This window comes from Pseudochaenichthys georgianus, unplaced genomic scaffold (assembly GCF_902827115.2).
Source record: "Pseudochaenichthys georgianus unplaced genomic scaffold, fPseGeo1.2 scaffold_1889_arrow_ctg1, whole genome shotgun sequence".
NCBI lineage: Eukaryota > Metazoa > Chordata > Actinopteri > Perciformes > Channichthyidae > Pseudochaenichthys > Pseudochaenichthys georgianus.
In genome coordinates, this window is record NW_027262630.1 from 1 (window position 1) to 25,996 (window position 25,996).

At 38.4% G+C, this 25,996-nt stretch overlaps 2 protein-coding genes across 2 annotated transcripts; one reads left to right on the forward strand and one right to left on the reverse strand.

Moving 5' to 3' along the window:
• Window positions 1-495: 495 nt before the first annotated feature.
• On the reverse strand, window positions 496-25,996 carry LOC117441672 (large neutral amino acids transporter small subunit 4-like; the record flags this gene model as incomplete). Its single annotated transcript, XM_034077715.1, has 7 exons — window positions 25,973-25,996; window positions 10,784-10,876; window positions 9,963-10,096; window positions 6,470-6,678; window positions 3,931-4,074; window positions 3,016-3,033; window positions 496-622 (listed from the first exon to the last, which is right to left on the reverse strand). Coding segments are annotated over exons 2-7 (716 nt in total), but the record flags the coding sequence as incomplete, so codon positions are not given.
• Window positions 16,589-20,506, forward strand: LOC117441671 (type-2 ice-structuring protein-like). The gene is made up of 7 exons (XM_034077714.2): window positions 16,589-16,666; window positions 16,747-16,817; window positions 16,904-16,939; window positions 18,921-19,030; window positions 19,315-19,449; window positions 19,972-20,052; window positions 20,148-20,506. The coding sequence occupies exons 2-6, from the start codon at window positions 16,757-16,759 to the stop codon at window positions 19,987-19,989; spliced, it is 360 nt and encodes a 119-aa protein (XP_033933605.1). The 5' UTR covers window positions 16,589-16,666; window positions 16,747-16,756; the 3' UTR covers window positions 19,990-20,052; window positions 20,148-20,506.

The window sequence follows — 25,996 nt, forward strand, 5'->3', positions numbered from 1 at the left end:
CCCCCCCCCCCGGTTGGGAACCACTGCTCCAAACCGTTCACAGTTCAAGTTCACTTAGCTGATCAAACAAATCATCAACACGAAGAACAATGGCTTTTACCTCCTCTTTTGCAATGCTAAAAAGACACAAAAAACTACGTCTTATCTTATCTGCTAAGCCGTCGCCAACCACACCTGTCCACCAATATTGCAATATCACTCAAAATAATTGGTCTTTTTGTGGTAAAATGTTTCATATTTGCTCATTTGTTGTCTTTGTGTAGTAATCGAATGTTCCTTTTGTGTCTCCTTCTTATTTATTCTGTGTCTCATTGTGTCTCTTTTTTACATTTCTTTGTGACTCAAAGTCTGTTAGTTGTAATCTTGTACCTGTGATGGTTCATATCTCTTAGTAATTGGTTTCTTTTAGGTTTTTTGTGGTTCTTTTGCATCTCTTAAAGTAAAAAGAATTGCAATTAGTGCATTTTTCATAGTGTTTTATGGGTGCTTCCTCACCTCGGGGTGACTTTATCTTTGTCGTCTTCGCAGTCTTTGAGCTTCCAGTCCATCACGTACCCGATCACGGGAGAAGTGATGAGACAGAGGAGCTGCAGGACGCCGAAGATCGACGTGTAGACGCTCACTGAGGGACGGGAGAAAAGCGTTATTGAGCTTTGATTTTGGCTGTTTTGCAACGTTTTAAACATGAAATATGGAGGATTTAGAGGAGGATGCTCAAAGAAACACAAACACAGAGTCAAAGGTGGGGAAATATTCAGAGGGTTAAGTAAAAGTGGAAAAAGTACTTCTTTACCCAAGTAAAAGTGGTAATACTATGGTCTTAAAATACTCCGTTACAAGTAAAAGTAGAAATTCTATGGTCTTAAAATACTCTGTTACAAGTAAAAGTAGAAATACTATGGTCTTAAAATACTCTGTTACAAGTAAAAGTAGAAATACTATGGTCTTAAAATACTCTGTTACAAGTAAAAGTTGAAATACTATGGTCTTAAAATACTCCGTTAGTAAAAGTAGTAATACTATGGTCTTAAAATACTCTGTTACAAGTAAAAGTAGTAATACTATGGTCTTAAAATACTCTGTTACAAGTCAAAGTAGTAATACTATGGTCTTAAAATACTCTGTTACAAGTAAAAGTTGAAATACTATGGTCTTAAAATACTCCGTTAGTAAAAGTAGTAATACTATGGTCTTAAAATACTCTGTTACAAGTAAAAGTAGAAATACTATGGTCTTAAAATACTCTGTTACAAGTAAAAGTAGAAATACTATGGTCTTAAAATACTCTGTTACAAGTAAAAGTTGAAATACTATGGTCTTAAAATACTCCGTTAGTAAAAGTAGTAATACTATGGTCTTAAAATACTCCGTTACAAGTAAAAGTAGTAATACTATGGTCTTAAAATACTCCGTTACAAGTAAAAGTAGAAATACTATGGTCTTAAAATACTCCGTTACAAGTAAAAGTAGAAATACTATGGTCTTAAAATACTCCGTTAGTAAAAGTAGTAATACTATGGTCTTAAAATACTCCGTTACAAGTAAAAGTAGTAATACTATGGTCTTAAAATACTCTGTTACAAGTAAAAGTAGAAATACTATGGTCTTAAAATACTCTGTTACAAGTAAAAGTAGAAATACTATGGTCTTAAAATACTCCGTTAGTAAAAGTAGTAATACTATGGTCTTAAAATACTCTGTTACAAGTAAAAGTAGTAATACTATGGTCTTAAAATACTCCGTTACAAGTAAAAGTAGAAATACTATGGTCTTAAAATACTCCGTTACAAGTCAAAGTAGTAATACTATGGTCTTAAAATACTCCGTTACAAGTAAAAGTAGAAATACTATGGTCTTAAAATACTCCGTTACAAGTCAAAGTAGTAATACTATGGTCTTAAAATACTCTGTTACAAGTAAAAGTAGTAATACTATGGTCTTAAAATACTCCGTTACAAGTAAAAGTAGAAATACTATGGTCTTAAAATACTCCGTTACAAGTCAAAGTAGTAATACTATGGTCTTAAAATACTCTGTTACAAGTAAAAGTAGTAATACTATGGTCTTAAAATACTCCGTTACAAGTAAAAGTAGAAATACTATGGTCTTAAAATACTCCGTTACAAGTCAAAGTAGTAATACTATGGTCTTAAAATACTCCGTTACAAGTAAAAGTAGTAATACTATGGTCTTAAAATACTCCGTTACAAGTAAAAGTAGTTGTACTATGGTCTTAAAATACTCCGTTACAAGTAAAAGTAGAAATACTATGGTCTTAAAATACTCCGTTACAAGTCAAAGTAGTAATACTATGGTCTTAAAATACTCCGTTACAAGTAAAAGTAGTAATACTATGGTCTTAAAATACTCCGTTACAAGTAAAAGTAGAAATACTATGGTCTTAAAATACTCCGTTACAAGTAAAAGTAGTAATACTATGGTCTTAAAATACTCCGTTACAAGTCAAAGTAGTAATACTATGGTCTTAAAATACTCCGTTACAAGTAAAAGTAGTAATACTATGGTCTTAAAATACTCCGTTACAAGTAAAAGTAGTTGTACTATGGTCTTAAAATACTCCGTTACAAGTAAAAGTCCTGATTGGAAAATATTACTTATACATATTCAGGGGGGAATTGGGCTTTGTAACAGTTGCTCTATTTAACAATGAAATAAAATAACATATTTGCATAAATATAAGAAGAAAAAGTATATAAATATACCAATAAATACGTGAACATTTGTATAGTTATTCAACACATTGGTGTAGTATCACTAATCTATCTCTCTATTTCTATGATAATAATATAATACTACATTTTGCATTCATCTTTTTGATTATACTTCTATACTTCCTACTATACTTTTACTTGTAATATAGTATTTTAAAATCACAGTATTTCTACTTTTGCTCCAGTAAAGGATATCGGTTGTTGGTTTATCCATGAATGAATAGTGGAAACAAACAGCTGGAGAAATTGGGTTTCTTTGTGATTCAAGCCTGAAGTTTCTTACCCACTTGCATCTTCTCCACTGAAACAGCAGCAAGAAGCCAGCGCGGCGGAAAGAGAAAGAGTGGCAGAAACAGAACGGGAGGAAAGACAAAGCAGAGTTAACAACGAGGCGCTGAAGCTGAGCAGAAAGCAGGAGAGAGAGGATCGTTAGAGAGCAGAAAGAAAAGTGAACATAGAAAACATCCACAGCAACAAGGTTCACTTTCTGACCACTAAACGTCATCACAGCCAACATTAGCCTCCTTTAGCTTAGCGGTGGTGATGTGAAGTCATGTGACCGTGCTGTAGTTCCTTTATAGCCCAACATTAGCCGCCTTTAGCTTAGCGGTGGTGACGTGAAGTCATGTGACCGTGCTGTAGTTCCTCTATAGCCCAACATTAGCCACCTTTAGCTTAGCGGTGGTGATGTGAAGTCATGTGACCGTGCTGTAGTTCCTTTATAGCCCAACATTAGCCACCTTTAGCTTAGCGGTGGTGACGTGAAGTCATGTGACCGTGCTGTAGTTCCTCTATAGCCCAACATTAGCCACCTTTAGCTTAGCGGTGGTGACGTGAAGTCATGTGACCGTGCTGTAGTTCCTTTATAGCCCAACATTAGCCACCTTTAGCTTAGCGGTGGTGACGTGAAGTCATGTGACTGTGCTGTAGTTCCTTTATAACCCAACATTAGCCACCTTTAGCTTAGCGGTGGAGACGTGAAGTCATGTGACCGTGCTGTAGTTCCTCTATAGCCCAACATTAGCCACCTTTAGCTTAGCGGTGGTGACGTGAAGTCATGTGACCGTACTGTAGTTCCTTACTGTGTGTTTATACAGTTTTTTTTCTTCTTTTTTTTAACAAATCGTACGGTGTCCTTGGGTGTCATGAAAGGCGCCTAAAAATAAAATGTATTATTATTATTATTATTTAATCTCACCGGTGCTGAGGTCTCCCTCCGTCAGAGACTCCAAGATGGTGTTCATGGCTCCCATGTAGAAGATGAGGCGAAGCTGCGTCACACACATGGTGATGAGGCTCAGCATGAAGATGGGGCTGAAGATACTCTTCATGAAGGACTGAGCTGCACAGGAAATGAAATAAGAAGAGGTTATTAGGAATAAAAACAACCGTGGCTATCATCCTGCTGGCACCATGTCACGTTTACATACCAAACTAGAACAGGGTGGCCAAGCTAAATAAATAATTACCATAACACAGGGGTGGAAAGAAACATTTGCACAAGACTTTTTAGGTTCAAGTACTATGCACTTACTTGTACTCGACTACAATATGGAGGCAAATATTGTACTTTTTACTAGTGGTGCAAGATAATTATCGGCCCGATAATTATCGATCCGATATTAGGAATTATGACGTCATCCCGATAAACCCGATAAAAGTATTAATAGCCCCGATAATATACAATATATCTTTTGGGTAAAAAAAGAAAGAGATCCTGCGGTGTGGGTGGGTTGGGATGAGGGGCGCTTGTTTTTCACTCGGCTCCTCCCGTTCTGCCAGTACTGTGGTGTTAGTGGTTTAGGAAGAGGGGAGTTCTTCACAAATCCAGCGCTCCCTAACTCGTGCCTGGCTGTGACGTAAATGGCGTGCGGCCGTGAAGCCAGGACAGTGAACAAACATGTCATCGGTAGTATGGGACTATTTCAAAGTTTCAGAGTCAGATAGTTCGCTTGCTATTTGTATTAACAGATGCAGAAGTTCCACGAGGAGGGAAAAGGCAACGAGCTATAATACTTCCAACCTGATGAGTCACCTGAAACATCGCCATGGCTACGATGGTGTGTTCAAAGCGTACGAAGACGCCTGCGCTGCTAAACTAGCGGCGAATCCAAAGCCAGCTGCAAAGGCACCGGGGCTTTTAACTATCGACGAGGCTTTTGAAAAAGGCAATACTCAAAAAAATACTCAATTATATTTATTTGGGGAAATAAATATGGTCACTTTGAAGAGACAAAACTGTTCTTGGCTTTGTTTTGTTCATAGTAGTAATGCTCATGTCCTTTGCTCACTACTAGTCTCTTTTTACCACCAGGTGTGCAAAAACTACAGGTACATTTAATATATATATATATATATTATATTATTATCGGTTATCGGTATCGGTCTTGAGAAGCAGGAAGTTATCGGTATCGGTTTCAAAAAACCAATATCGTGCATCCCTACTTTTTACTACTGTACACTTATTTATAGTTATTATATAGTCCGTTAACAAGTCATCTCCACCTTTACCAGCTCTAACATTTAAAATGATGAACTGATGAATGGATCACTAATTGTAATAGCTATTATGCTTCACAAGAAATGTTATTTTTGGTTCTTTGCTGCTAGATTTACTTGTCCCAGAGTATTTCTACACTGTGGTATTACTACTTATACTTAAATGGGAGCCTATTCTGCTTTTTGGGGTTTAAGGGCTGATAAGTCGATATCTAGCTGAGAGAAATGAGAGCTGCCGTGTGTAATCTAACAGCTCCTGACAGATGGAAAATGTCCAGCTGTTATGAAATTAACAATGACTGCAACGCTACGATGCTTCTCTCAGGCTCTGAAACCAAACACCTGCTGAGTGGCTTTCTAAAATCAGGGTCTGAACATATTCCACGGTCCATTTGTTACCAAAGAGAGCAAGAGGTGTGGGGGAAACGGACGTTAGCTTAGCTTGGATTTAGGGCGGAGGTAAAGGGGCGCCTTAAGGTAACACAGGCATGTTTGGGACTAATTGTTTTGTACAGATGTAGGTCCGAGCTGGGGTCTGAGGGTTCATACGGATATTTAATTAAAATTCAAGCACTTTTAAGGCAGTGTGGAAAACCTTATCGTCCACTAACAAGTCCTTGAACAATGTCAAAGTGCATACTGTGTTCCTGTAACTTCCTCGTTGTCTTCTTCGACTGTTCCCATTAGTGTTTACATCCTGTCTGTCTTGCAGAGATGGCAAAAGTACACACATCCTTTACTCAAGTAGAAGTACAGATACTCGTGTTTAAAAATACTCTTTTTATGAATATAGCTTTTATATCATGTGACAAAACGAGAAGCATGGCTGCAAGTGTGAGTGCTATTGCCAATGCGCCTCAGCTTGAAGACAATTAAGACGCAAGAAGTGACATTTGGAAGTATTTTCCATCTCCGACAGCGAGGGACACCACGGACACCACGAGGCCTGTCTGTAAGGAATGCTTCAGATCCCTCTATTTTGAATTTTGACAAAAAGGTTGTTTGAGATGATGCTGCTATTTTAGTTAATTGTCATTTTACCTTGAATGCCATTGCTTTAATTTATTTTATTTATAGTTCTCATTGTTCAAAAGTTTGTGTTATGACTGCAAATTGTTTCCAGGTTTGAAATAAAGCACAATAATGACATTTAATCGCAATTCTTGACTTGGTGTCCGTACCGAAACAAAAATGTTGGTATCGTAACAACACTAGTGTGTATTTTCCTGCAGACTCACCCGGTTCCTGGTCCCTGGATTTGACCTCCAGGTCGACGGTGGACAGGCACAGTTTGTTGGCCTCCTGCGTTGCCAGGTCCTTGTTCGGCTGTTTCTGCTTCATGGAGTTTCCCACGCTGAGGCGGCGGCCCACCGTCGTCACCTGCTGGTAAAACTGCTTCCCCGTGATCTTGTGGTCGAAGCCCAGCCAGCTGAACTTGATCTTAACCCTGCAGGTGGGGAGAGAAGAGGCGGTGAAGAGGATATTTTGAGCGCAAAATACAGAGAACCGTGAAATAGTGTGATTCTGTGTCACTTTGTTGTCCATTTTGGTCTTTTTGTAACTGTTTGAAGTCACTTTGAGTCATTTTGTGTCATTTTACGTATCTTTGAGGTCTTTAATGGCGCATTTCCACTACAGGGCCTCGCTCTGCCTCGCTCTGTATGGCTAGGCCTCGTTAGGTCTTGGTAGGCCAGGCTCACTTTATGCTGCGTTTCCATTACAGTGTAGTAGCTGGGGCAGTTACTATAGTAACGCAGTGTAGGCGGAGCCGTGATGTCATCTTCAATGAAAATCACAGAAAACCAACATCAGCCGTTAGCTGTTAGCCCTCAGAGCTCACAGCTCCTCATATCTGTTCAGAAACTAGACAGAAGTTAAACCAGTCCAAACCACAGACTGTCTGTGTCATGGAGAATACAGTCGCTGGTTTATTTATGTCTGTAGGCCGTTGTTGTGAGTGTGGACGGTCGGAACTGGGTTAGCTTAGCCGATCTCCATTCAGAAAACATGCATTTTAAAAAGGTGTTTCTCTGCCGTCTGTCTGCAGACTTGTCAAAGCATTAATTCATGGTTTTTACTAACCGGTATCAGTGTGTTGTTACTTCGGCATCATTTAGAAACGTGTATTACAATTAAATCACGGTCAAATATGTTCATCTTATAGTTGTACCCCCCTTGCCAGCGATTCTCTCTAGTTTAGCATACTCAGCCCGACTCAGCCCGGTTGCTGGCCCGGAAAGAACCTCGATTTTATGGGACCAGAAAAACTGTGAAATAGTACCCGCTAGCCGGAACTACGCCAAGTGGAAACACATGCTCCATAAGTGACTGTTTGAAGTCAAATTGAGTCATTTTGTGTCTTTTTATGTCTCTTTGTGGTTTCTTTTTGTCTTTTTCTGTCATGTAATAGACCGGTATTTTGAGTCTCTTTGTGGTAGACTTCTGTTTGTTGCAATTAACTTCTCTGATTGGTCTTCTTGTAGTTATATGTTCATGTTGGTCATTGTATGGTCTTTTTTGTGTCTGTATAGTAATTTTGTCTCCTTTTTATTTAGTTTGTGCCCTTTTTTGAGTCTGCTTGTTGTCATTTGTGTACCTGTGGTTGTTTATATCTCTTTGCATTTGGGCTTCTTATCGTTTTTTATGGTTATTTTGCATCTTTTTTAATCCATTTATTTTGAGTCATTTTGAGTCTCTTCCTAGTCTTTGCACATGTCTTTCAGTGGTATTTTGCAGGTGAAGGCCAGGGGGGGATGTGAACACTTAAGATAAGTTCAGTAATCCACCAATAAGGAGAAGGATGAGGAAAGAAAGTCAGAAGAAGATACATGAGCCGAGCAAAAGGAGGAAAGAAAATATCCAGGTGACTGAGCAAATCCGGCCGATCATCTGGTTTTAAAGTCTTTCCTGTCTTTATGCTTCGGATAGAAAGCGTAAAAGTCCATGAAATGTTTTCCATGTGTGTGAGGAGATCTCTGCGGAGAATCTCTCTACAGAAACCTGTGTGTGTGTTTCTTTACACGTTCCAGTACAAAACAGAAACCAAATCAGGGTAAAAAAGTTAAGTAACCTGATCGCATTTTGTCACTTCTGGATTACCTGGACATCAAATACAAAAGAAAGAAAAATAAATAAATACACTTAGCATAATTATACAGTATTTTGGTTTAACCAACCAGGAGTCCCGTTACTCCCAGAAATCCCATTACTCCCAGAAATCCCGTTACTCCCAGAAATCCAGTTACTCCCAGAAATCCCGTTACTCCCAGAAATCCCATTACTCCCAGAAATCCAGTTACTCCCAGAAATCCTGTTACTCCCAGAAATCCCGTTACTCCCAGAAATCCAGTTACTCCCGGAAATCCCGTACTCCCAGAAATCCCATTACTCCCAGAAATCCAGTTACTCCCAGAAATCCTGTTACTCCCCGAAATCCCGTACAAGAACTACGAACTAAAGAACTACTAACCAAATAACTACTAACCAAAAAACTACTAACCAAAAAACTACAATCTAAAGAACTACCAACTAAAGAACTACTAACCAAATAACTATAAACTAAATAACTACCAACTAAAGAACTGCTAACCAAAGAACTACTAACTACAAACCAAAGAACTACAAACTAAAGAACTACCAACTAAATAACTACTAACCAAATACCTACTAACCAAAAAACTACTAACCAAAAAACTACAATCTAAAGAACTACCAACTAAAGAACTACTAACCAAATAACTATAAACTAAAGAACTACCAACTAAGGAACTGCTAACCAAAGAACTACAAACTACAAACCAAAGAACTACAAACTACTGACCAAAGAACTACAAACTAAAGAACTAACCAAATAACTACCAACTAAAGAACTACAAACTAAAGAACTAACCAAATAACTACCAACTAAAGAACTACAAACTAAAGAACTAACCAAAGAACTACTAACCAAAGACCTACAAACTAAAGAAATAAAGAACTACAAACTACTAACCAAAGAACTACAAACTAAAGAACTAACCAAATAACTACCAACTAAAGAAATAAAGAACTACAAACTACTAACCAAAGAACTACAAACTAAAGAACTAACCAAATAACTACCAACTAAAGAACTACAAACTACTAACCAAAGAACTACAAACTAAAGAACTAACCAAATAACTACAAACTACTAACCAAAGAACTAACCAAAGAACTACTAACCAAATAACTACAAACTAAAGAAATAAAGAACTACAAACTACTAACCAAAGAACTACAAACTAAAGAACTAACCAAATAACTACAAACTACTAACCAAAGAACTAACCAAAGAACTACTAACCAAAGAACTACTAACCAAATAACTACAAACTACTAACCAAAGAACTACCAACTACAGAACTACTAACCAAAGAACTACAAACTATAAACGAAAGAACTACAAACTAAAGAACTAACCAAAGAACTGCTAACCAAAGAACTACAAACTACAAACTACTAACCAAAGAACTACAAACTAAAGAACTAACCAAATAACTACCAACTAAAAAACTACAAACCAAATAACTACAAACTACTAACCAAAGAACTACAAACTACAAACTAAAGAACTAGAACTCCTGTTACTCCCAGAAAACCTGTTAATCCCTGAAATCCCGTTACTCTCTCTCATATCCCGTTACTCTCAGCAATCCCATCCCTGTTAGTCTCCGAAATCCCGTTACCCCCGGAAATCCCGTTTATTCTCACGTGTAGTCCATGTCCTCGGGGCTGGGGAACGGCTCCAGAGGCCAGTTGATGAAACAGTTGAGGAAGACGAGGCAGGCGCAGGCAGCCCAGACCAGCAGGATGATGATGAAGGTGGCGCCCAGATCGTAGATCACCTGGAGTCATCAGAAACAGAATCAGAATACCTTTAACCCTTACCCTAACCTCATGAACAAAGAATCAACATAGATAACTGGGTTGTTATGTGTTTGATGTGCAGATTAGGCATTCTTTTAGAACTTTTGGTGAATTTAGGAGGAATTTACAGAAACAACTTGACAAGCTTTGTAATAAATATGTGTTTTTGTAATGTTTATTCCCACTACTCTGACTATAGACATTTTATGGAAGCAAACAATAGCCCAAAAAAGTGTTTAAAAGCCTTTCCATAACAAATGCACCTTTGTGTTTAAAATCCAGTTTTTAATCAGCTGGACAAGATTTATAAGGATATTTTTCTTTCTATAATTGTCTCTCCAAATAACAATCATGAAAATACAATTAATGGCAAATGCAAATAATTGTGCCCCACTATCACACTTGTATAATCTAGCTGGGTTTTTAATGTAAAATGATGAGGCTGTTCTGTTCGTTAGGACACATCACAGATGAACTCAATGACACTTCTTTTGCATGGATCACCTACACATGTCTGAAGTGTTGTTATTAAAAGACTTTTTGAGACGATTTTTGACCTTAAATTATGAAAAACAACTTTGAAATGACTCATGGGAACCCCTTTATGGGATGGATGAGGAACAATGGATGGATATTTGTTGTTATTTACAGCAGATTGTTGTTACCTTGATGCCGGGGAAGGTGACGGCGGAGGAGGCGTAGGATCCGATCATCAGAGCGATGAACGTCGACCTCAAGTCTCCAAACATGCTGGGGAGCTGAAGAGAAGAGGAGATATGTGGTTACTAACCTAAAGATATAAGAAACATGTGATCTCCTATAATGTTTACATCAAAGTCAAAGTCAACTTTATTGTCGATCTTTCAGTTTGTGTGCACAGACAGAGAGATCGAAATACCGTTTCCCACAATCCCGAATACAAAAATACAAAAAAGCGAGCTTGTAATTTTATTTTTTGAAAAGTCAGGTAATTTTTTCAAAACCAGATAATGTTTAAAACAATGAGTTCATTTTCCTTTTTTAAATATATTTTCGAAAAGGGGAGATGATTTAAAAAAATGTGGAAATATAGGCATTTTTCAGAAATGTATGACTGTTTGTAAATAAAGGATTATTTCTGTTATTTCAAGTCATCTTTGAGATAATTATCACTAGTTCAACACGGTCCATCGCGCACAAGCTACTATTTTTTAAATAAGCCATTGTTTCCATTAAGTCAATACGGTAAATATTGTTGTGATATTTAAGAGTCTGTTTGCTGACTTTGAGCAGCTCTCTTTCATGCAACTGTCTTCTGGTAGCTTTATATAACAATCTTTGTTGACACTACAATCCTCTAAAACCCACAAGCTCTGCTAAACGTTAACAGTCTTAAATATTTCACACAGTGCTGACAGGCAGCGCAGAGGACATGCTGTACTTTCTGCAGAGTGTTTGAAGTGCAGCAGAGAGACTTGCATAATGACGCTCGACTCTTAACTTGGAGAAAGGAGGACGTAAGAAGTAAGAAGCAGAGAAAACTGCAACAAATGGCTGAGATATTAATGTACGCCATCTGGAGACAATATATAGCTTTAACCAGTGGGGAAATACGTACATTTACTCAAGTATTATCATTTTTCAGCTACTCAAGAACACTTCAGATGGAAATATGTAGTGCTGGAAGAAGTATTAAGTATTAAGCCAAAGCCCTGCATAAGTGAAAGTAAATAAGTAAAAGTAACACAAATCGAAAAATGAAGTTTAAGAAAATCCCCAAAAACGAATGGATTAATTAAAATAAACTCACTAAATGTTCATACAATTTAGACGCCAACACATTTTTTATCTCAAAAAGCTGTTCTTGTATAATTGTTCTTGTTTATCATTTGTGTAGTCCCATAATAATGATAAAAAAACATTTAAACGGAAAAAAGTGTGATAGAACAAAGTGCAGGTGCTCCAAATCACCCACAAGGGCATTTATATAGCCCCATAATAGTGATACAAAATCATTTCAATAGATAAAAGCCTCTCCAGCACTAGTTTCATTCATAACAAACGGAATATTTGTCTAAATTAAGCACAAAAAAGCATACTTTTTAAAGATCATCTATTTTGCATTTATTACAGTGTTGGGATAAAACTCATATCCAGAATGCACCGACTTTCACCATTTCAAGATGTTTTTATCGTCTTTGTCCAGATGTGAACTGTGCCAGATTTAGATTGAGATTGAAGGGATAATTATGGCCCCCTCTCACGACCCCCCTCCCCCCCCCCTATCTGCTGCTGTGCTCCACAGGGGGGCATATGGAGGGTTTTGGAAGGGGGGGCAGCTTGTTAGGAAGTTACTTGAACCGTCTCACCCCTCACAAAATAACTAACCGGATTAATTGGACCAAAAATGTCTGCTTCGTTAATTTACCTAATTACATTGTTCTGGTATCAGTACTTTACTCCACTACTTATTTACGATCCACTACGACGACTTTTTACTTTGACTTCTTACATTTTGAACACAAATACCTGTACTTTCTACTTCTTACATGTTGAACACAAATACCTGTACTTTCTACTTCTTTCATGTTGAACACAAATACCTGTACTTTCTACTTCTCACATGTTGAACCCAAATACCTGTACTTTCTACTTCTTACATGTTGAACTCAAATACCTGTACTTTCTACTTCTTACATGTTGAACACAAATACCTGTACTTTCTACTTCTCTCATGTTGAACACAAATACCTGTACTTTCTACTTCTTACATGTTGAACTCAAATACCTGTACTTTCTACTTCTTACATGTTGAACACAAATACCTGTACTTTCTACTTCTTACATGTTGAACACAAATACCTGTACTTTCTACTTCTCTCATGTTGAACACAAATACCTGTACTTTCTACTTCTCTCATGTTGAACACAAATACCTGTACTTTCTACTTCTCACATGTTGAACTCAAATACCTGTACTTTCTACTTCTCACATGTTGAACACAAATACCTGTACTTTCTTCTTCTCTCATGTTGAACACAAATACCTGTACTTTCTACTTCTCACATGTTGAACTCAAATACCTGTACTTTCTACTTCTCACATGTTGAACACAAATACCTGTACTTTCTACTTCTTACATGTTGAACACAAATACCTGTACTTTCTACTTCTTACATGTTGAACTCAAATACCTGTACTTTCTACTTCTTACATGTTGAACACAAATACCTGTACTTTCTACTTCTCACATGTTGAACACAAATACCTGTACTTTCTTCTTCTCTCATGTTGAACACAAATACCTGTACTTTCTACTTCTCACATGTTGAACTCAAATACCTGTACTTTCTACTTCTCACATGTTGAACACAAATACCTGTACTTTCTACTTCTTACATGTTGAACTCAAATACCTGTACTTTCTACTTCTTACATGTTGAACCCAAATACCTGTACTTTCTACTTCTTACATGTTGAACTCAAATACCTGTACTTTCTACTTCTCACATGTTGAACTCAAATACCTGTACTTTCTACTTCTTACATGTTGAACTCAAATACCTGTACTTTCTACTTCTTACATGTTGAACACAAATACCTGTACTTTCTACTTCTTACATGTTGAACTCAAATACCTGTACTTTCTACTTCTCACATGTTGAACTCAAATACCTGTACTTTCTACTTCTCACATGTTGAACCCAAATACCTGTACTTTCTACTTCTTACAGATTTTATGTAAAGCGTCTTTGAGCATTAGGAAGAAAAACATGTTTTAGTCTTATTTCAGTTATCACTTAAGAAGTGGAAGGCCTTCACCTACAAAATGTCCCTGAAAGACAAACCGTGGAGAGACAAAAACATGATCCCACTTACAAAAACAAAATCACTACAAAGACACAAAATGACTTCAAAAAGATACAAAATGACTAAAGAGGAACAAAAATCTCCATTTACATTTGAAGGTTTCTTAAAATAGCCGCCTTTAGCTTAGCGGCGGTGACGTGAAGTCATGTGACCGTGCTGTAGTTCCTTTATAGCCCAACATTAGCCTCCTTTAGCTTAGCTTAGCGGCGACGTGAAGTCATGTGACTGTGCTGTAGTTCCTTTATAGCCCAACATTAGCCGCCTTTAGCTTAGCGGCGGTGACGTGAAGTCATGTCACCGTGCTGTAGTTCCTTTATAGCCCAACATTAGCCCCCTTTAGCTTAGCGGTGGTGACGTGAAGTTATGTGACCGTGCTGTAGTTCCTTTATAGCCCAACATTAGCCACCTTTAGCTTAGTGGTGGTGACGTGAAGTCATGTGACCGTGCTGTAGTTCCTTTATAGCCCAACATTAGCCTCCTTTAGCTTAGCGGCGGTGACGTGAAGTCATGTGACCGTGCTGTAGTTCCTTTATAGCCCAACATTAGCCGCCTTTAGCTTAGCGGCGGTGACGTGAAGTCATGTCACCGTGCTGTAGTTCCTTTATAGCCCAACATTAGCCACCTTTAGCTTAGCGGTGGTGACGTGAAGTTATGTGACCGTGCTGTAGTTCCTTTAAAGCCCAACATTAGCCACCTTTAGCTTAGCGGTGGTGACGTGAAGTTATGTGACCGTGCTGTAGTTCCTTTATAGCCCAACATTAGCCACCTTTAGCTTAGCGGTGGTGGCGTGAAGTTATGTGACCGCGCTGTAGTTCCTTTATAGCCCAACATTAGCCGCCTTTAGCTTAGCGGTGGTGACGTGAAGTCATGTGACCGTGCTGTAGTTCCTTTATAGCCCAACATTAGCCACCTTTAGCTTAGCGGTGGTGACGTGAAGTCATGTGACCGTGCTGTAGTTCCTTTATAGCCCAACATTAGCCACCTTTAGCTTAGCGGTGGTGGCGTGAAGTTATGGGACCGTGCTGTAGTTCCTTTATAGCCCAACATTAGCCACCATTAGCTTAGCGGTAGTGACAGTAGCACCATTATAGGCACCACTTAAATGGAGCATACTTCTTGTCTCGTCAGAAACTACTGGATGCTAACTCACATATGTTGGGCAATGATAAGAAATTGTAGTTTTAACATGAAAGCGGCCATATCTGTCTCTCTGGGCTGTTTGACTACCATGAGTAGTGTTGCGACCATTGGTTATAGAGAGCACAAGATGAAAATGATTACATCTACTGTGGATCATTTTCTTCAAATAAATAAGCAATCTGTCCGAATCCAAAATTGTAAAATCTTACAAGCCATTTTTTAAATATTGTCTGCAGGCTATAATACTAATTAAAACAACTTGTGTGAATTGTGCAAATACTTCTATGTAATGGGGACCTGTACTATACATTTCTAACATAACACTTTGGGGTAATCAACATTTACGGGTTCACAGCAAGACCCTATAAACTTGCAACCAAGAGCTTTAGAAGTAACTGAAAAGTCTGTAGTGTGCAACCAAGCAAAGTGACTGTATGAAAGATTTTAACTTTATATTCTGATACAAGAAGATATCATGTTAGATTTTGCATAATTACTTGTCTTTTCCATTATTTCCCATTATTTCCCATTTCGCCCAATCCTAACGTGTATAATAATAAGTCCATAATGTCATTTTTGATATAAAATAAAGTAATGTTTCTGTAAAATACACGCATCAAATCTATCTATAACTATATGTATCTCTATGTCTGCTGCATGCATTTTGCTGTGTCACCGAACAATGTTTCGAGTTTTGCAAAATCACCATTGAAGGCCTTCTTTACCTTGTATGGTCATTTTGTATGGCCATAAAGTCTCATAGGCATGCTGTGGCTTTCTGCAAAAAGAACGTGTTATTTTTAGTCGAGTTGCCAGCATAGTGAACACGGAAATGTTGAGTGTCACTGAAGAAGGTTTTCGCATTTTGCAAAATCATCTCTGAAGCCCTTCTTTAACTTGTATAGTCATGTTGTAAATGTAGCATATCTTTGAAATTGCTTTGGTCTTTTTATTACATTATATTTAATTTGCTGACGCTTTTATCCAAAGCGAATTACACTAAGTGCAAAAAGCATAGAGAATCAAACTCCGAACAACAAGGAAAGTGCAGATGTATTCACTTCAAGCAGGTCATACCATAGTAAGAGATAGTGCATTTGTTTTATAGTTTCTTATCTTTATTTTGCCCAATTATGATTGGGAGTCTTCTAATCATTTTGTGTCTCTGTAGTTGTTTTGCATTTGTCTAAGTGTATTGTGATCGCTTTGTGTCCCTTTGCAGTTGTTGTGCTTCGATTTGAAATGCAATGCATCACTTACAGAAGTGTCAGGCCTTCACCTCCAAAATCTCCCTCAAAGAGACACCATGGAGAGACTCAGCCATGATCACAATTACAAAAACAAAATGACTACAGAAACACTAGGTGACTAAAGAGGAACATACATTTCTATTAACTTTTGCAGATTTCCTAAAAAGGCGTTAAGATTAGGGTAACTTGTTTTGTAAGAGGCCGCATCTTTTCTAAGTTCCTTGTTTCTTTACAGATTATCAGATAAATTTGAGTATTTAAGAGCTGGTGTTCCTCCTGTTCTGCACCACAGGACGGCTGGACTTCAGGTTTCTACAAACTCTCTCGTCATCTCCTCACTGTTTTATTCCCCACATTGTTACCTGTAATCTGTATTTGTGTTTTAAAGGATCCTCATCATGAAGACGCTCGCTGTGTTCGCTCTGGTTTGTGCCATGATGGCCTTGGTTAGAGCTGCTGGTGAGTATTATAACATATCTAAAACCTTTAACAGATTTGTTTTTTGTCAGTAAACAAGTCAATAACTGCAGGGTTAAACTTGTTAGCCGTTTCAGAGGAAGCAGCTGAAAAAGACCTAGCAGGTGAGTTGCTTTTAGATTATACAAAAATACTAGAACTTACTATTTTAAAACTATAATTAAATACATATGAAAATACATTACATAATACATTAAATCATAATATATGAATACTGTTATTTACTGGAAGACTGTTACTAGGGTATGGAAGACTGTTACTCAGGTATAGAAGACTGTTATAAGGTATAGAAGACTTTTGCTAAGGTATAGAAGACTGTTACTAAGGTATAGAAGACTGTTACTAAGGTATAGAAGACTGTTACTAAGGTATATAAGACTCTTGTAAGGTATAGAAGACTGTTGCTAAGGTATAGCTGACTGTTGCTAAGGTATATACAACTGTTATAAGGTATAGAAGACTGTTACTAAGGTATAGCTGACTGTTGCTAAGGTATATACAACTGTTATAAGGTATAGAAGACTGCTACTAAGGTATAGCTGACTGTTATAAGGTATAGAAGACTGTTACTAAGGTATAGAAGACTGTTACTAAGGTATATAAGACTCTTATAAGGTATAGAAGACTGTTGCTAAGGTATAGCTGACTGTTGCTAAGGTATATACAACTGTTATAAGGTATAGAAGACTGCTACTAAGGTATAGCTGACTGTTATAAGGTATAGAAGACTGTTGCTAAGGTATAGCTGACTGTTGCTAAGGTATATACAACTGTTATAAGGTATAGAAGACTGTTACTAAGGTATAGCTGACTGTTGCTAAGGTATATACAACTGTTATAAGGTATAGAAGACTGCTACTACGGTATAGCTGACTGTTATAAGGTATAGAAGACTGTTACTAAGGTATAGAAGACTGTTACTAAGGTATATAAGACTCTTATAAGGTATAGAAGACTGTTGCTAAGGTATAGCTGACTGTTGCTAAGGTATAGCTGACTGTTGCTAAGGTATATACAACTCTTATAAGGTATAGAAGACTGTTGTTAAGGGATAGCTGACTGTTGCTAAGGTATAGAAGACTGTTGCTAAAGGCATACAAGACTGTTGCTAAGGTATAGAAAACTTTGGTTAATTTTCTGTTACTCAATCAGTATCAATATATTTAGTTTTTATATATTTAGATCTTATGTATTAAAGGTGGGGTAGGTAAGTTTGAGAAACCGGCTCGAGATCGCTAGAATTTGAAAATACACAACCGGAGAAAATCTGCCCCTTCCTCACAGAGCCCCTCCTCCAACACACACGAACGCGCACATGACCAATGAGGGCACGAGATAAGTTTGTGCCCCGATGGAAGGCTGACAGGCAGGTTGTACTTTTTACAGTATTACGGCTTCTACAGATGAAATTTTGTTATGGATTTTTCGTCAAAGCACTTTTCATTGCTATCGGGATGTTAAGAGCATTCCATGGAATATAACAAAAAGTGTATCTCGAGCCGGTTTCTGAAACTTACCTACCCCACCTTTAAGTTTTATATTGAGTTTTAGATGTTTATATATATATATAATAATGTTTTTCAAAAATGTAGTTCTATATATATTTTTATTTATTTTTTTATATTCAATTTCTTTTTACATTTCGAGAGCACACATCTTTGAATTCATGCTGAACTGTCCCCATACCTTAGCAAAAGTCTTCTATACCTTATAACAGTCTTCTATACCTTAGCAACGGTATTGTATACTTAGAAACGGTCCGCTATATAGAAATAACAGACTACAGATTGTCCAACCTGACCAATCAGAATTCAGTATTCAACTAAGCCGTGTAATAAGTAAGGGATAATGTACAGCGAAGCGGTCATTGATCGTGATCCTCCTTAGCAACGGTCATAATTTTGCATAGCAGCACTGTGTTATTGAGTAATAACAACCTCTGAAATGTCCAAATTGACCAATCAGAATCTAGTATTTAACCAAGCCGTGGAATCAATTACGACAAAGGGTTTATGTCTATATGCCATCAGATAAAACGAGAGTCTAATAAAAGTTTTACATTAATAGACTAACTTTTGTTCTCAGTTAAGAGTCATGTGGTGAAGCGCTCCGTTCGCTGCCCCAGTGGATGGACCTCGATCAACGGACGCTGTTTCTTCTTCAACCCCATACCCATGAGTTGGGCTAAAGCCGAGGTAATGACTCAGGACTACAAATGCATTTGTTTTGATAGTTTGATAACCTGTACAAACTGTCCCCTGAGACAAATGTAACATGTGTGATATTGAGCAATATAAACTAAGAGGTATATGTATTTTAAGCAGTAGCTGCAACAAACACATAAATGCATCAAGAATACATTATTCTGAAATGGGCCATTCTGTACAATGACTCATTTGACTTTTTCTACTTTTACTTGAGCAAAATGTGGAATGCAGGATTTCTTTTTTCTTTAATATTCTTCTAATTTGTCTTGCAGAGAAACTGCCACTCAATGAGGGGACACCTGGCGTCCGTAAGCAACATGATGGAGTACCAAGAGATCCAGAAGATGATCATGACCGCCACACATCGGATTAAGCTAGCGTGGATCGGAGGCTCTGAAGTACATGAGGTACTTTACAGTTGTGAAAGTAACTAAGTACATTTACTCAAGGTCGGTTGTAAAGTGCAATTAGAGGGACTTGTTCTTTATTTTATGCTACTTAATAGTTCTCCTCCACTAAATGTAGTACCACTACATTTATTTGACAACATTGGTATACAGTCAAAGGATTCTAACATGACTGTAACATGGGTGTAATATAGGTGTTATATTGGTGTAATAAGGATTAAGTAACGGTGTAATGTGGGTATTATATGGTATAATATTAGTTTAATATGGATCTCAGGACAGTGTAATACAGGTGTGATATAGGTTTAATAACACTTTAAAAAGTGCAATGTATCTCATGATATACATTTTATAAGAAATCATTAGAAAACAGCAGTTAATTAAGATGTAATATATTGTTTGAAACAAAAAGGTGATTCTGCATATGAGTATGTTTAGTTTTGGTATTTTGAGTATATGCCAGTTTATTCCGTCTAATTTCACAGTTTTCCTGATAAATAAATGTACTATTGTTTCTCGCAGGTGAACGTCTGGACCTAGTCTGATGGGACTCCTTTACACTACACAGACTGGTGTGATAGAGAGCCCAATAATTCTGGCGAGGTAATATAGCATTACGCTTACCATAAGTTATGTCAATTTTAGATTTGAGTACCAGAGAAATATAAAAACAAATATATTTCTTTAATTGTTTGCAGAGGAGAAGTGCTGGGATAACAAGGAGTGTTTCGTGAAGTTGCCGTCCGTCTGTGTCAATAGATCCCCGTGATGTCTGACCCCCACAGAGGCATCCAGTCCACCTTCAACCTTGTGTGCATGCTTTTAAATACATCTGTCTTCACGCCATCAGTGTCGCTTATGTTCTGATGGTTCTGATTAATAATCGTTCCTATCGCTGTAATGCTGAGGAATGAACAAGTGAATCAACCGTGGCTGCCTCTCATGAGAGCAGACTGAAGGAGTTTGGAAGGAGAAAATGCTTTTAGCACAACCTTATATATTTAATAGACTCTTTTTTTCATCTGTGCAAGAATTAAAAGCTCAAGCATTTCAACAAGCTGTTCTGTCATTAATGTATTTACATCAATTAATATGAGGAAACACTTAGTATTATTACTTACAAAAATACTTTTTTTGTCGTTCTGGGGAATGGGTCATTGGAGGTGAAAACGAAATGATATTTCAGAGCGAAAATCATCAAACAGTTGAGTGATCGGCAGCATGTCTGAACAGGAGCCACACCACGTCTAGCTCTCATGGGATTGCATTACACCGGGAGTTTCTCTGAGTCTGAGTCACAGTAAGCTGCAATAATACTATTCCCCAAAAACATGTCACTCAAACCGGTTTGGTCTAATGATGACGAAAGAAGAAGAAGAAGAAGTGGGGATTAATGGGTATGAATGCATGACATCACACAAATGCATGACATCACACAAAGTAAAAAAAAAGTGTCCTTATTGTCACTATTTTTTTGGGGGGGGCAACCTGAATGTTTATCACATGTCATTTCAAACATGAATCCTATTCCCTAACCAGGCCTTTTCTACCTCATTTAACACACCTCACTAACTAGCTTCATTATCAATAAGTGTATCTGGGGGGGGGGGGGGGGGCTGACAGCCGTTTAAAATATCACAACATGCAGCCTCCATCTTTGTTATTGCCTCTCCACTGAATGGCTCTTTTGTTAGCTGTGTGTTCAGTGTGCACACACACACACACACACACACACACACACACACACACACACACACACACACACACACACACACACACACACACACACACACACACACACACACACACACACACACACACACACACACACACACACACACACACACACACACACACACACACACACACACACACCACACACACACACACACACACACACACACACACACACACACACACACACACACACACACACACACACACACACACACACACACACACACACACACACACACACACACACACACACACACACACACACACACACACACACACTGTTTGGAGAGAGACTAAAGGTTTATTTTAAGCCTCGGAGCGCTCACCTGGAGATAAGAGATCAGGCAGGTGCGGTCAGAGAGGGCATCAATAAGAGGCATATGCATGAAGGAGTTTGTTTGAACTGTTTCCAGGTAACTCGGAGTCTAATACAGAAGCTGTTTGTCGTGACAGAGCACATATTAACCCTCAGGAGGACGAAGTGGATCAACAAAATGTCCATTTGTATTACGTCTGTTACTCTTGAATACTTGTTTTGCATGCCTCCACGGTTAAAACAACAACAAAACACGATCAATTTGCTTTTTACTAAATCAATTAGAGGTACCTATCTTACTGAACATGTTGCTTTTCTTGAATACATTAACAGTGAACGAAGGCTTTTGTTTTTAAACCGGAAAAAGTAGGCATTAAAAAACAACAAACTATATCAAATAGGGATTTAGGGAAACTCATCTCACTTTTCAATACACAACTACCATGCTGTTCTTCTTACACCATGAGTTTAAGGACAAATTATTGCACATTTTCCTTTATTTCTTAACTGCTTTCCACTTTTGTCGAATTGAAGAATCCCTTTTTATTTCAGAATCAGAATACTTTCTGTATCTGACAGGAAATATGATTTATGACAGTATTTATATATCACAAGAAAAGAGTAAACATCTTTAATGAAAGATTACAAATGTATATATTTAAATGCAGTAAGTTAAAATTAAAATGTGACTACAACTTTCAAATGTATTACAGTAAATATAATATAAAAACAATTGAATTTAAAGTAAAAAAAGATCAAATAAAAAAAAGAATATTTATTTAAACCTAATAAGTTAAAGTACAACAAATCTGCAATAAAAGATAAAAATATGTATTAAAACATATGAAATCAAAGTAAAAATCTGCAATGGCATATCAAAAATTAAATAAAAATACTAACATAAACACAAGAACTTAAATAGAAATGTGCAATAAAAGATTAAACAAAATAAAATAGCAATATTTATATAACTATAAGTGTTGTATGGGTCTGTTAAAATGTGTATATTTAAATATGTGCAGCTCTGTATTACTAATAAAGATTTTAATGCTGAGTCAGATCATCTCAGTCCGGCAGTTGCTCAGTCAGTAGGGGCTTGGACTGTGAGCCGTAGGGTCGCCGGTTCAAGTCCCCGACCAGACATAAAATATGGAGTGTGCACTGCTACCTGGAGAGGTCCGAGTTCACCTCCTGCCCTGCCGTGGTGCCCTTGAGCAAGGCACCAGACACCCCCTTCCCAATGCTCTACACTAGCTGCCCACTGCTCCTAGTACTAGACTTCTGTGTGCTCCGCATGTGTGATAATTAAAGGTGGTTTCATCCCTCCCCCATTCTTCTTCTCCTTCTTAAAATAAGTCTGGCATCATGCAAGGAAGATTCTGTTGTACTTAAACAATTTCCCCGGCTTCTGCAGACGTTCTGTCCATCCTGTGCTTGCTGACGTCACGGTGGTGAAGAGCGTGAGCTGAGTGTTGGAGAAGTGAGTGGACGAGGTGCCAAAGAGGAGAAACATGCTGATGTGAAGCAGAGGGGGGGGGAGAGGAAGCCGTTTGAGAGAAATGAAAGGAGGAAGTGGGATTTCTGCAGCGAGTGGAAACTACAGCCGACCAGAGGACCTGAGAACCGGTTCTGACCGGCTTCACCCTGAAACACACGACTCCATCATCATCATAAATAATCATAAAGCGCAGCCAAGTGGGCGAGGGATTAGCACACAGCAGCTGACATACCTCCATCACACACACACACACACACACACACACACCACACACACACACACACACACACACACACACACACACACACACACACACACACACACACACACACACACACACACACACACACACACACACACACACACTACTCTGCGAGTCCTGCAGTCTTGATTTTGGTGAAAAGAAAGAAACTGTAATAGCATAAAAATGTACTGGAAGAACATGTTAACCCGTGGAAAGCACTGTGTACATGTTGTATTATTATATTACAAGTATTTGTATTATTATTACTATTATTTTTATAGTTAATAAATGCAACAAGAAAATATAAAAAATAAGTGCAGGCAATAATTAGAAAATAAATGGTAAATTAATATTTTTTTTAAATCTTTTTATTTTATTGATCTATTTTATTTACTTGCGAGTGTATTTATTTAAAGTAATTCTGATCAAATCAAATGTATTTCTTTCGTTTGTATTTATGTCTTTTTCTGATTACCCTGTCCTTAAATACGTTTGCATTATATTATGCTGCATAGTTCGTATATTTAAAGGTCCCGTGGCCATGTCTACTGATCATAGCTCCAGCGTTGAGGTCCACTAGAATAGATGTATATTGTTCAATGTTCCAAACTCACAGGTTTCTCACAGCATCTCTGTGCAGTCTGTGTATTCACTCTCTGTCCGACACGGCTTGTCGGAGCTCCTGCCCCCCCCCTCCCTGTGAGCCCACTGTGCTCTGATTGGTCAGCTCGCCCACTCTGTTCTGATGAGTCCACCACCGTTACAGTGTTACCATGGCCAGAGAATGACACCGGTAAGGACAAACGGATGAGAATGCTGCGTGGGGTCTGGGTGCCGTGTTGGCGGGACGCTGCGGGGCTCGCTGCTCCGCCCTTTGAGGCTCGAGGAGCGGACGGTGTGAGTAGATGTACCAGTGTTTGGACCCCTTGGACCCCCCTCTATCCGCAAAAAAAAAAAAGCCAGCACACAAAGCTTGATCCAGTCGGTCTGATCTCACGTTACCCTTTGGCGGCCCTCCATTCATCTTATTTTATCCCTTCCAATCATTTCAATCGTGCTCGCAATGCAGTAAACAGAGTACACACTGTACCTGAATGACCCAGAGGGCAAGTTTAGACGAGCTCCTCTCTGGTAAACACGACATTCAAACATGTGCTTTTGCATGATTCCAAGGAAATGCATCGTTGATAGTGAAAAGAATTCAAGTCTTAGCCTCAAAATAAACTTAAAAAGGTATTCTGCTGATGTTCAGGTGTATATCAGTATGTAGTGTCTCTACTTTAAAGAGTCCTCTCCTGCTGATGTTCAGGTGTATAAGTATGTAGTGTCTCTACTTTAAAGAGTCCTCTCCTGCTGATGTTCAGGTGTATATCAGTATGTAGTGTCTCTACTTTAAAGAGTCCTCTCCTGCTGATGTTCAGGTGTATAAGTATGTAGTGTCTCTACTTTAAAGAGTCCTCTCCGGCTGATGTTCAGGTGTATATCAGTATGTAGTGTCTCTACTTTAAAGAGTCCTCTCCTGCTGATGTTCAGGTGTATAAGTATGTAGTGTCTCTACTTTAAAGAGTCCTCTCCTGCTGATGTTCAGGTGTATAAGTATGTAGTGTCTCTACTTTAAAGAGTCCTCTCCTGCTGATGTTCAGGTGTATATCAGTATGTAGTGTCTCTACTTTAAAGAGTCCTCTCCTGCTGATGTTCAGGTGTATATCAGTATGTAGTGTCTCTACTTTAAAGAGTCCTCTCCTGCTGATGTTCAGGTGTATATCAGTATGTAGTGTCTCTACTTTAAAGAGTCCTCTCCTGCTGATGTTCAGGTGTATATCAGTATGTAGTGTCTCTACTTTAAAGAGTCCTCTCCTGCTGATGTTCAGGTGTATATCAGTATGTAGTGTCTCTACTTTAAAGAGTCCTCTCCTGCTGATGTCCAGGTGTATATCAGTATGTATGTCTCTACTTTAAAGAGTCCTCTCCTGCTGATGTTCAGGTGTATATCAGTATGTAGTGTCTCTACTTTAAAGAGTCCTCTCCTGCTGATGTCCAGGTGTATATCAGTATGTAGTGTCTCTACTTTAAAGAGTCCTCTCCTGCTGACCAAACCCAGGGAGCAGAGGGGGCCTCAACACGTGCTCCTGCAGGAGAAAGGAACAAAGGGGCGGAGCTTCTTGCTGCATGAGAAAGAACAAGGGGCGGAGCTTCTTGCTGCATGAGGGCGTGGATCTTATATATTCAGTCATAAATACAGTCTCTGGTGGGGAAGCACGAGGGAGGGAGGGAACATGGAGTAAGAAACAGGAGAGATGCTCCGTAACATGAAGCTGTTTACAAGCAGAGAGGGGAGCCAAAAAGCTCCTCCTCTTCCTCCTCTTCCTCCTCACTCCCTGTTTTCATCCCTCAGTGCTGAGTGTGCACACACAGGAGGAAAACCAGGAAGTGAAGCAGAGACAAAAGAGAAGGAAGAGAAACACGCTGAGCAGATTATAGGAAGACAAAGCACACACACACACACACACAACACACCACACACACACACACACACACACACACACACACACACAGCACACACACACACACACACACACACCACACACACACACACACACACACCACACACACACACACACACACACACACACGTTGAGTTTGTGTTGTTGCATCAGTCGATAGCGGTTACAGTACACCGTGTGCTGCACCAAGCGCTGACTCCAGAACAGCCGTTTCACAGACTCACTTCTGATCACACTCTCGATGTGAG